At 33.7% G+C, this 11,110-nt stretch overlaps 1 protein-coding gene across 1 annotated transcript in view; it reads right to left on the reverse strand.

The window, feature by feature from the left end:
• The window catches only part of LOC102594950 (anaphase-promoting complex subunit 5), a 32,586-nt gene extending 28,866 nt beyond the window's left edge, over window positions 1-3,720 (reverse strand). Inside the window, exons 1-7 of the mRNA XM_006361457.2 lie at window positions 3,428-3,720; window positions 2,426-2,585; window positions 2,225-2,346; window positions 1,722-1,962; window positions 413-590; window positions 240-318; window positions 69-154 (exon numbers count right to left, since the gene is read on the reverse strand). Of these exons, the coding sequence (XP_006361519.1) occupies window positions 69-154; window positions 240-318; window positions 413-590; window positions 1,722-1,962; window positions 2,225-2,346; window positions 2,426-2,585; window positions 3,428-3,616 (1,055 nt within the window). The 5' untranslated portion in view covers window positions 3,617-3,720. The remainder of the gene's footprint in view (window positions 1-68; window positions 155-239; window positions 319-412; window positions 591-1,721; window positions 1,963-2,224; window positions 2,347-2,425; window positions 2,586-3,427) is intronic.
• Between the last annotated feature and the right edge of the window lie 7,390 nt (window positions 3,721-11,110).

Here is an 11,110-nt window from a genome sequence, read left to right on the forward strand (position 1 = left end):
ACATATTAATGCAAACATGAAGGAAGTTTGAAATGTAACAGACAACATAATAGATCATATAAGTATACCTGTAATCAAAATATCGGTGAATATTTTCTAGAGCAGTATGATAGTCCTGATGATAAAGGCTATTCAAGTAACGCAAGAAATGAACCTTCAGTGCACAAAAAGTTACTTTAGAGACAGATAACACAAAATAAACTCAAATCCCCAAAACACCTCACTCCGTAAAATCTTACACGATGTAGTTCAGGAGCTAATTTAAGAAGGTCCTTCAATACAGACTCAAAAGCATTCAAAGGGAAGGAGCTTCCCTGCCTGAAAGAGAAATATATTATTCATTCAGTGATTCACAAGTGTCTTTGGACAAACATGATGTGCTGAATAGTAGTATCTATAAAACTTCAATGACCTTTCAATCGTATCAGCTTGCTCCAATAGATAACCTTGTATTTGCCAGTTTGTACGTAAGAAAGCCCCAGATGGAGAATCATCAGGATCAGATAAATCACGAGAAGAAGATGCACATGCGCCAACTTCTCTAGGCTTACTGATTTTTCTAACTTGTGGCCCAGGAGAAAAATCACGATCTGCAAGCCATGACTAACCAACATTAGGCACTTAAAAAGCATACATATCATTTGTCTAGGCTTATTCATTTCTGAAAGCACTTTAGTAAGCAAGAACCAAAGACAGCTTAAAGCTGAACATTATACTCAAATTACTTACCACATATCAACACATCTTACCTTAGGCAGGTAAATAAGAATAGTACAGCAATCAAAAAGGAGTAATAGCTTCTACAGCTTCTGTTGATTTTAATTTTGGAATTCCCTTAATATTTTGTACTGCATGAGAGGGAAATTCCCGTAGATCCTTTATACTTCTACTTTAGAGGCTTCAAAACAAGTTGTTTGTCTACACAGTAATCATATCTTAGGCAGGTAAACAAGACTGATACAGTTATCAGCAAGGGTCTATAATAACTGCAGCACCTTTTGTTCATGTTATTTTTGGGAATTCCCTTAATAATTTGTCCAGCATAAGTGGATAATTCCCATAGATTTATATCCTTCGATTGACCAAGTTTTCAAATAAGTTACTCATCTACACAGCAAAGGGAGCAAAACTACAAGACATGAAGAAGCTTCATGTTCAACTGGATCTGGAGTTAATAGAATATCAACTAAATTCAACATGACTATATCATTTGTAACAATATTTATCAAAAAATATCATCTGAATTCCGAAACTAGAATCCTGGTTTTGTTCGTTGTTCACACTTCACACAGTAATCTGAATTGTGTTTTAAATATTTTGACTACCTATATGATGTACTAAAACCTTATTTTTTATTTTATTTTATTTTTTAACCGAGAAATCCGTCTGTGACCCGCCCTTTGGACCAATCACAGCCTTCTAAACTCGGTGGATAATGGTACTAAAACCTTATATGATGTACTAAAACCTTATTCTTGTTGGAATAAGTAGAAGGAATGCTTATCCTTGACACAAATAGCAACAAAATATTTTTTGGAAGGAGCATAGCTCTACTCTTTCTTTATTTCCTTATGGAACACAGAGCCATTTCTCATGGAGTGATAGTAGTGGAATTCTCAACTGAACAATTGGACGCAAACTTTGCAACATACAGGAATCAATCTTTCCCAATGCATATGAATATGGTTTTACTTTTAAGAAAATCTACCAAAGAAAAATACCTTCAATTGCTCTAACTAGAGCTTTAGGTGCATGATTGTGGAAAGAAAGTCTTTCATCAACCACATTTCTTGATTCAATTTCTTTCTTGACATTCTCGACAACAAGATTCTCCAAATCCATGTTCTCATAGTGCATTGGTGCTTCAGTATCGCTATCAGATTCGTTGAAATGTGATAACTCATAAGTTGAGAGAGATTCTTTGCAATATGTTGCTACATTTGTCAAAAGATGACAGACAGCCTACTCAGAGAAAAACAATCCAAATACATGTTTATTAACTTTTAAATGAGCGGAACTACTATGTGCTTGATCCAAGCAAAAATAAGTAACATATAACAAGTCGAATTGGAAAAGTAGAACCAAAAATCAAACTGTTCAACAGTTGCAATGAGTGCACAAAAATAACACTTAAGGTTCGGGCATTGAACTTTATGCTTCATTGGTGCCCTTGTCTTGACAGAGCGAAGTCTTTCTGACAAGATAATGAATAGTTTAATAGTACCTCAAATGATAATAGATTAAACGCAAGTAAGCAACGACGAACAAAGACTCCAAGATTGCTGCTAGGATCCAAAATGATTTGATCATCATCCATGACATTTGAATCAGAACCCCCAAGTATGCCTATTCAAAATAATAACATGAAACTTTGTAATAAAAAGTTAAGCAGGTTACAAACGTAGAACAACAATGATTTCATTACCTCGCAAGTCATTAAAAAAGTTGAACAAATCATCTGGTGAGGCTAATGATGATAATTTGCGAGCTAAATGGTCACTCAACCAATGATTCAATACACCTCCAATTTCCCTAAGCTGTGCGACAAGTTCATCCAGCTTTGGCTCAAAAATATCCTCAGACGACTGTTCCAAGAAAAAAAGACAAATTAGCTTTGTTCAAACAGCACACTCTACACTATACTGGGAGATTTAGACCCTAATCATTTTACCGAAAAAAGCATTGATATATAGTCCTAAAACACGTTCTCCAAACCAAGAAAAAATGACTAATATAATTCAAATCAGCATAATGCATATCAGACACAATAGTAAAAGTTTCAGGTACCTTTTCTCTAGACATAAAGAAAAGTAAGCTCAAGTCAGCAATTTTAACCCTATCAACATAAATCCACTTCTAATACAGTATCCAGTAGAATTCTGAATCTTCTGATGTCAAAGATAGAACAAGTCCAACATATAGCGCCAACCTTGAGGAGCTGCTTCTTTTGGTTCTTTATCTGATTATATTGCTAGTTCCAACTAAATTGGTTTCACTAACCATAATCAGTGTTTAATTATCATTAGCAAAGAACACTTTTTCATAAAGGTACTGCATTACTTTTAAACTCTTGTTCAACAATTAACTAATCAAATAAACAACATATATCATCTAATTTGATTAAATCACTATACTGTACCTGTGTACCAAAACAATTCCACTGTGAACAATCACGATTTCAATCAATACCCTCATTTCGCTCATTAATTTTATTTGGTCCGAAAACTCATTTAACCAGCATCAAACTTTCACTGAATCAGTTACAGAGTCAGAAACAGTTTTAGTGTTCTACACACAAAAAAAAAACACTTCCAGCAGAAAATTGAAACTGAATAATTTCTAATGAGACTATTTAGTAATCACTGAAAGAGTACAAAAGAGAACCACATTTCTATATAGAATTTGAAAGCTAAGAAATGTTTGCTACCTTAGTGAGAGATAATAAGAAGGAGCCCAGAAGATTGTGTTGAGCAACGGAAGAGAAAGGGAAAGGAACTGAGCTTTGGGAAGGCGGAGCATAGACTTGGATGAGAATGCAAATAGAAAGCTTGTGTGGTGTAATGGTGAAAGCTCCCGGCGTCTTTGATAACCCTGCCATTGCGGCTGCGGCGGACATGTAGCGAGCGAGCGCGCCGATTCCGATGGAGGATAGTTCTAATTTTAATTTTTCTAAGTTTGAACTTTTGGTGGTTCTTGCTTGTGTTTTTCAAATTTACTAGATGTGCCCTTGTTACTTATTTCATCGGTAGGTATTAAATAGGATATTATTCAAAATTCAGGAAAATATTTTTAATTATTCATAGCATTTAGTTTTAATCATCTAAAAGGTCATAAACTTCAGAACAATAAAATCTTTCATAAAGTTCTTGTTCAATCATGTAATTAGCGACGATATCCATCACCATTCCGTCTATAATTCTCCATAATATAAGTTCTTTTAAATCTCTATTAAGAGGAACTGCCTTCAAAATCGTAACCAAATCTTTATCAGGAAAGAAGTCAAGAAAACCCATCAGAAGAAAGATATTCTCTTGATAAGAAGTCTGGGAGGGAATTATCACTTTCCTTTTTATAATGAATTTCGAAATCAAAAGGGGCCGATTGTGCCTGCCACCTAGCGAATATTAACTTAGACGCATCATGTTTAAAATCTTTATCGAACATATACTTGACTGACTGAGCATCAGTTTTTATCAAAAATTTTTGATTATATAAATCATCTTGAAATTTTAAAACGCACTTAACGATAGTTAACATTTCATGGGCTACTGTAGCATATTTTTTCTGAGCATCGCTCCATTTTCCTGAATGAAATCGAATAAGATATTCATTTTTATCATGCGGATTAATTTGTTTTAATATACCTCCATACCCAATATTAGACGCATCCGTCTCTACAATCTTTGGCCAAGCAGGATTAGCAAGGGTTAAACAAGGTAAAGATTTAACTCTTTCTTTAATAGTCTTTACAAGATCTGTGAGACTATTGGTCCAAGGCTTTTTATGATCCTTTTTTAGCCTGTCATATAACGGAGCTAAATCTCGAGATAAATTCTTGTAGAATGGGGAAATGTAGTTTAAACTTCCCAGAAACCGCTGCAATTGCGTCTTATCAGTAATAATATCAGGGAATTTTGATGCAAATTCAATAGATCGTTGAATAGGAGTCATTTTTCCTTGACAAATTAAATGCCCCAAAAATCTAACTTCTGTTTGAAAAAGACTCATTTTAGGTTTAGATATGACCAAACCATTTTGAATAACTATTTTCTTAAAAATGTCTAGATGCTTAATGTGCATTTCAAGAGTCTTTGAGTATACCAAAATATCATCAATATAAACTATGATGAAATCCAAATAGGGATTGAAAATATCATTCATTATCTTTTGAAATTCTGAGGGAGCATTTTTTAACCCAAAAGGCATTACATTCCATTCGTACTGTCCAAACGGAACATTAAATGCCGTTCTATATGAATGGTCTCTAAAAATTTGGATTTGCCAATATCCAGATTTTAAGTCAAATTTTGAAAAGATATTAGCATCATATAATCTAGTTAATAAATCTCTTTTATTAGGAATAGGATATCTAATCCATTTTAAAAATTTATTTAAAGGTTTATAATTTATAACTAACCTGGGAACACCTCGTTCTTTTTCTGCTGCGTTATTAACATAAAAAGCAGTACACGACCAAGGTGATTTGGAAGGCTTTATCAAACCTTTATGTAATAAATTATCGATTTCCTTTTTGCAGAATTCAACCAATTCGGTATTCATCTGACAAGGACGAGATTTGGTAGGGATATTTTCCTCAGAGAAATCATCTTCATATGGAAGAGTTACAATATGCTTTTTCCGATTCCAAAAGGCACTAGGATGATCAGCACAAATATCAATGGCCATTTTTTCAGAAATGAGCTTAATTTTTTCCTGTATGAGGAATACAAACTTTATTCTGGCAAATACGAGTATTAAATAATTTATACTTTATATCTAAAGCATGACCAGATGCTGATTTAACCATATGGGTTGTTTTTTCAAAATATTTAGTAGGTACAAGACCTTCTTGAATGCAACTCACATCAGCGCCACTATCAATCATAGCAATGTTACTTATAGAAAAAGTATTATCAATTAATATAGTACATTTAACATACCATTTATGAGCTGTAACAATTTGCATCATTCCTAAAAACATATTTTGTTTCATATCAATATTCAAAGTGTTCGCAAGAATATTTTCTTCAGCAGTAGATTCATCATCAACCTTATTTTTTCCTTTGCTATTAACAGACTCAATCTGAGTAAGACGGTGATCATAAATAATATGATTTTGTTTAAGAAATTTAATTTCTTCCTTCAAATGTTCAATTTCTCCTTTTAAATCATCAAAAGAGGTATCACGAATAACCATAGTTTGTTTAGAAGAGAGTCTATTATGAACTTCAGACAAGGAGTAAGGAGCAGAATAATTAAAATCATCTTTAACCTTTTTATCACTAGGAATACTAGTTGAAGAGCTAGTTTTACCAGCAGCCAATTGAATGATCTTTTCACGAAGAGTATTATCGGTAACTTCTTTTAGAAGTTCTATCACATTGTCTGCAGTGATAGTGAACATATTCATGTCTTCAAACTGAGATTGCAACTTGTAAAATTCATCATGTTCGCAGTGACAAGTATCACCATGACAGTTGCAAGCATCATTCGAATCTTGTTGAACCTTACTAGATGACTCAGGTTGCTCATCCTCCGTTGCATAACTTGCTTCAGAATCATCATAATCTGATTCGGAACCAGAAGTATAAAGAAAACTATAAATCTTCTCTTGAATATCATCATCAAGTTCTAGAGTCTTAAGCTTTTCTAGTTTACAATTTGGAGCTATATGCCCAAATTTTCCACATTTATAACACTTAATCTTATCAAGATTTCGCTTGGACCTATTCCTGGTAAATCTATGAGATTTACGATGAGTCCTACGCTCATCTCTTTCTTCTCTAGTCCTTCTTCTAAATCTTCTTTTCTTATGATGAGATCTATGAGATTCTGATTTAGACGTATCTTGGTTGGTGCCTTTTGAAGCATTCGGTAAACCAAATTGAGTACAAAAATCTCCTAATTGAGACTTTTTCTCTAAGCTTATCCATCTTAAGCTGTCTAGAGAGTTTTTAACTCATTGCACAAATTTATGCCTTCTTGCGTACAAGCCCCAATAAGCTTTCCATAAGTAAAATCATTATAGGGAATAATTCCTTGAGGATTTCTAAGAGTCTTTTTTACTCTTTCTGCAAATAAAGAAGGTAAGCCATCAATAAATTTGGCTTTCCAGAATTCTAAATTATTTTCGGGAAGTTCCATGACCCGACTTAAATAAGTGTCTTTATACCATCTAAACTCACCTAAATGTCTACATTTAAGACCATTTAGAAGAGATCTAATGGTTTCATATTGATTGGTAAATCTACCACTAAAATGTTCAAGAATAGTCAAAATAAGCGTATACACAGCGTCTTCTCTATTTTGAACGAGGGCAAAGCCTAAATTGTCATGACCTTCATTTGCTGCCCTAGCATTAATTACTGCTGTTCTGGCGTCAGAGGGCATATAATTATCCCACCATCCTCTTAGTTGACCGGTAAATCCTGCAATAATCATCTTGCAGATGGTCTTGTCAGTGTTATTGACACTTTTGCAAATAGTAGCATACATAAGCATCCTATGAACCATAATCGTTAACTGCCTATCAGTTAACCCATCGAGATTTCCATTCATAAATCTCACTTCCACTATAAGAAGTGTTAGTTTGATTCCAATCTCTTTCCTCTATTAACACATCTTGAGGATAGGCCTGGGATAGTAATACGTTTGCATGCTAGGTTTTCTAGCATAAGCAGTATTACCACTATTCTTCTTTGAATACCCATGAAGTTTATTAACTTCCATTTCCATTTGAGGTTCGAAGTCAAAAGTGGCTTCCATCTCACCTGCAAAATCTTCAGCGAGACTAATCGGTTTTGCACTTGCACCAAATTGAGAAAACTTTTTATCAAGAAGATTTTCAAGGTCGTGCAAAGGTCTAAGAATAAAGTCCTGAATCTCAGGAGGCCTTTGAATATGAACATCAGGCTGTTTTGACGAAGAAGCCTATTCCGAAACTTGTTTAGCAGATTTTAGTTTACTATCAATTTGAACAATCAGATTAGACAGGCTATCTAATTTTTTGTCTAGAGAACAAATATGTTCACCAATAACTTTGACATATAGACCCAAATAATTATTTTGAGAAATAATACGATTAATTTCATTTATACTTACTACGGCGACATCATTATCAATAAATTTATGAAACGCAGTAAAAGTAATACCAGTATTATTTGGTAAAATAAACGGAGCTTGAGGAGAATAAATGGATTGAATAATATTACCCGATTCATCTTTGTAAGATCGTTCAAGAACGTTGATGAATAAAGGCAAATAAGTGGTTATAAACCAAGGCACAAAAAACATAATATGATTATGTAATGCACAAGTTTCATAAAACTCTTGAGAAATATTATTTAAATCTTCCTGACTATAAGTGTCAAAAAACCAAGTTTTAAACCGGTTCCATTTTTCATTTAAAAATTCGTTTTGAATATATTTTCTTGCCAGTGAACCTGGACTAAAATCAATTTTATGTTCACTCATCATTAAGTATCATTAAGATTAAAATCCATCTCGGATACTGAAGGAATATCCTTATCAGAAATATCAGATGCTTTATCATTCGTTTGAACAATGTTTTAACAGAGGATTCAATTTTTATTTTTTGTTTTTCTGCAGATATAACTGTTGATAAAGAGTGTAAAGAAGCAGCGCGATTTCTAGCTGGACCATAACAAGGTTCTATCGGAGAAATATGTTGAATAGCCAGTCTTCTATCAGAAGCAAAAGAATGTCTACTATAAGGAATACTTTTTTCATCAAACTGCATACAGATTTTTCCATCAGAATTTTGACTAATATGAGAATATTCTGAATTAGTGACAGCATCGGTCATTTGCTCAGGAGGTATAACAGAATCTAAAATCCAAGTGGTTGGAAAATTAATTTCTTCCCATTTTATAGGTCTTCTAGTAGTGACCTTAGATCTGGCGAAATTAGTTTCTACTAAAATAGTTTGATCAGATGTATCATATAACTTACATCTAGGATTCAAAGTAGCAAGCAATTTATAATAGATTCTATACGATAAGCAAATTAATTCGGATCCAGGTGCATAGTTATAACCATGCGTTTTAACATTCAAGGTTAACGCATCTAATATATTAGAATCAGTCAAAGATAGCTGCAAATTGGGCTGAGCATTAAAATAAACTGGACCATAAGCCACCGTAGATTCTATCGAACCCATCAAGGATTGACGAAAAATTTAAATTTCTCGCATCTCGTAGAGCAGCTAAGAAAGTCTCTGGTAACCCTTTAAGAGTTAGAGGTTTAAAAAGCAATTTGAACCATGCCAATATGCAAAAACTTATACTGAGATTTATATAATTCAATATCACGCTTATTTAATAAACGAATAGTTTGTTCGGACGAGTTTAACGCCAAGGATTGTTCAGTTGTTTTAATCAACTGTTTGTTAGAAATTTTATCAAACCAACCATAATCATAAATGGTTTTTATTATTAACTCTCGGAATAGTCCATTTGTTTAACAAATCAAGGTTTTGAGGTATATCTACCTCTTCTAGTCGACTGCTTTTAATATCCTCTTGATCCATAAAAGAGAGACTATATCTATGCCGAATTCTTCACATCAATTATATATATTCCATGAACTTTCCTAGGCTCTGATACCAACGATACAGGATCACCGATCTGGCGGTAGTCCGCCAGATCGTAGATCAAGCCAGTCAATATCCTTAGAGGTAGTCTAACTACATAAGAATCGAAATATACAAGAATTTTGACATAGTTTCTCAGACTGCATGGTTTTATTATTTTACCCAAGCAAAGGGCCTGTCAAGAATCTAATACATACTTTTATTAAGCCCATGTGTCTGATAGTTCTAACCGGGTATGAGATGCCCTACTTATCAAACTCAATTTCAGGCGAAAAACCACGGCTCATCAGACGGAGTCATAAAGACAAAGCCAATAAAAGTAGTACTAGATCTGACTGTACCTCAATCTCGGAACCAGGTCGAGAAGCCATACTAAAATTCTTCTATATTTAAATAAAGCTTAGATCCATTCATGGTCTATATAAATGAGAAGTTAGTTATCCGGCATAGATATAATTTTTTAGCCGGACATAGTCACGGCTTAACTCAGAAATTAAAACTTGAAAATAAAAGGAAGTACCTTGTAGCAAAACAGCACACTTTATTATTCCTCCGGCCAAAGTCCGGTAAGGTTACAATACTTTTGAAAATATATTACAAGTGGGGAGAGAGAAAGGAAGAAAGAAGGAAGGGAAGAGGGTTTCTAAAACCTGCCCTTCTTTAAAGAAAAACAAACCTATTTATAGAAAAAGAAAGCATCTATGTACAGGATACTGGGCCCCTATCTGGGTCCTGGTAACAGTGTATTTACTGTTGGTGAACAGTGTTGCTACAGTAGCGCGGGCCCTCTACCGACGCGCCTAAGCTTTACACTTTGTCTTTTAATTTTGCCAAAAAATCTTCGGCTTTCTTCAGTGCATCCACTGGACTTTCTTCTTCATATTGTTGAGCTTCGTGCATATCTTCACTTGTTTCACTACGCATTGAAGAATCTGATTTTGCGTAATGACTTATATTTAGAAGAATCTTCTTCTTGACTTCTTCTAGATATCTCATAATCATTTCATTTTGCTCTCCTTCATCATGATTAGAAATTTTTCTAGCCATATGTTTTACGGAGGTCGAGTCATCAGTCATGATTCCTTTATTAGGAATTGAATTATAATCGTGTACGGTTTTTGTAATTAGATCCAACAGTTCTTGTCCGTATATGGACTTTGTTTGAGGATCTTTTTTCATCAACTTGTCCCAAAAATTATTATAATAAGTTCTGTATAGACAAGGGATTTGTTCCTCAGTAAAATCTACTTCCGGAACCCATTTATGAATCCATGGAACAGAGAATTCTATAAAAAAGTATATCTGTTCAATTTGTTGAAAATAGCAAATATGTTCTTGATGATATAATTTGTTGAGATCTGGGGAAACCTTGACCCATTCTTTGTATAACTTGTGAAATGGTTCGGGCAATATTTTTATTGTTGGCCCATGGTATGACCACCAGTTTAAAAACCAATTTGGTATAGGGTTAGCAAATATCTTGGCACATACTTTTATAAACCAAGTATGTTTATGCCTCTCATTGTTATAACAGAGAACTTTATTAAATGCCTGAATATAATCCCAATAGGTAAAGCTTACCATGACTTTGTTTAGACTGAATTGTCTTTCAGTCATTGAGGAAATACCCCAATCTTCAATATGAATGACGTGTTTTATAATCATTTTAGAGAAGTTATAAACATTCTCACTTGTATTATATCCTGAAAAATGTTGAAATTCAACACCTGTGCTTATCAGCAGAGTTTCATAATATTTTCGAGTTTTGTATCACGCTCC

Source organism: Solanum tuberosum, unplaced genomic scaffold (genome assembly GCF_000226075.1).
Source record: "Solanum tuberosum cultivar DM 1-3 516 R44 unplaced genomic scaffold, SolTub_3.0 scf00335, whole genome shotgun sequence".
NCBI classification, from domain to species: Eukaryota; Viridiplantae; Streptophyta; class Magnoliopsida; order Solanales; family Solanaceae; genus Solanum; species Solanum tuberosum.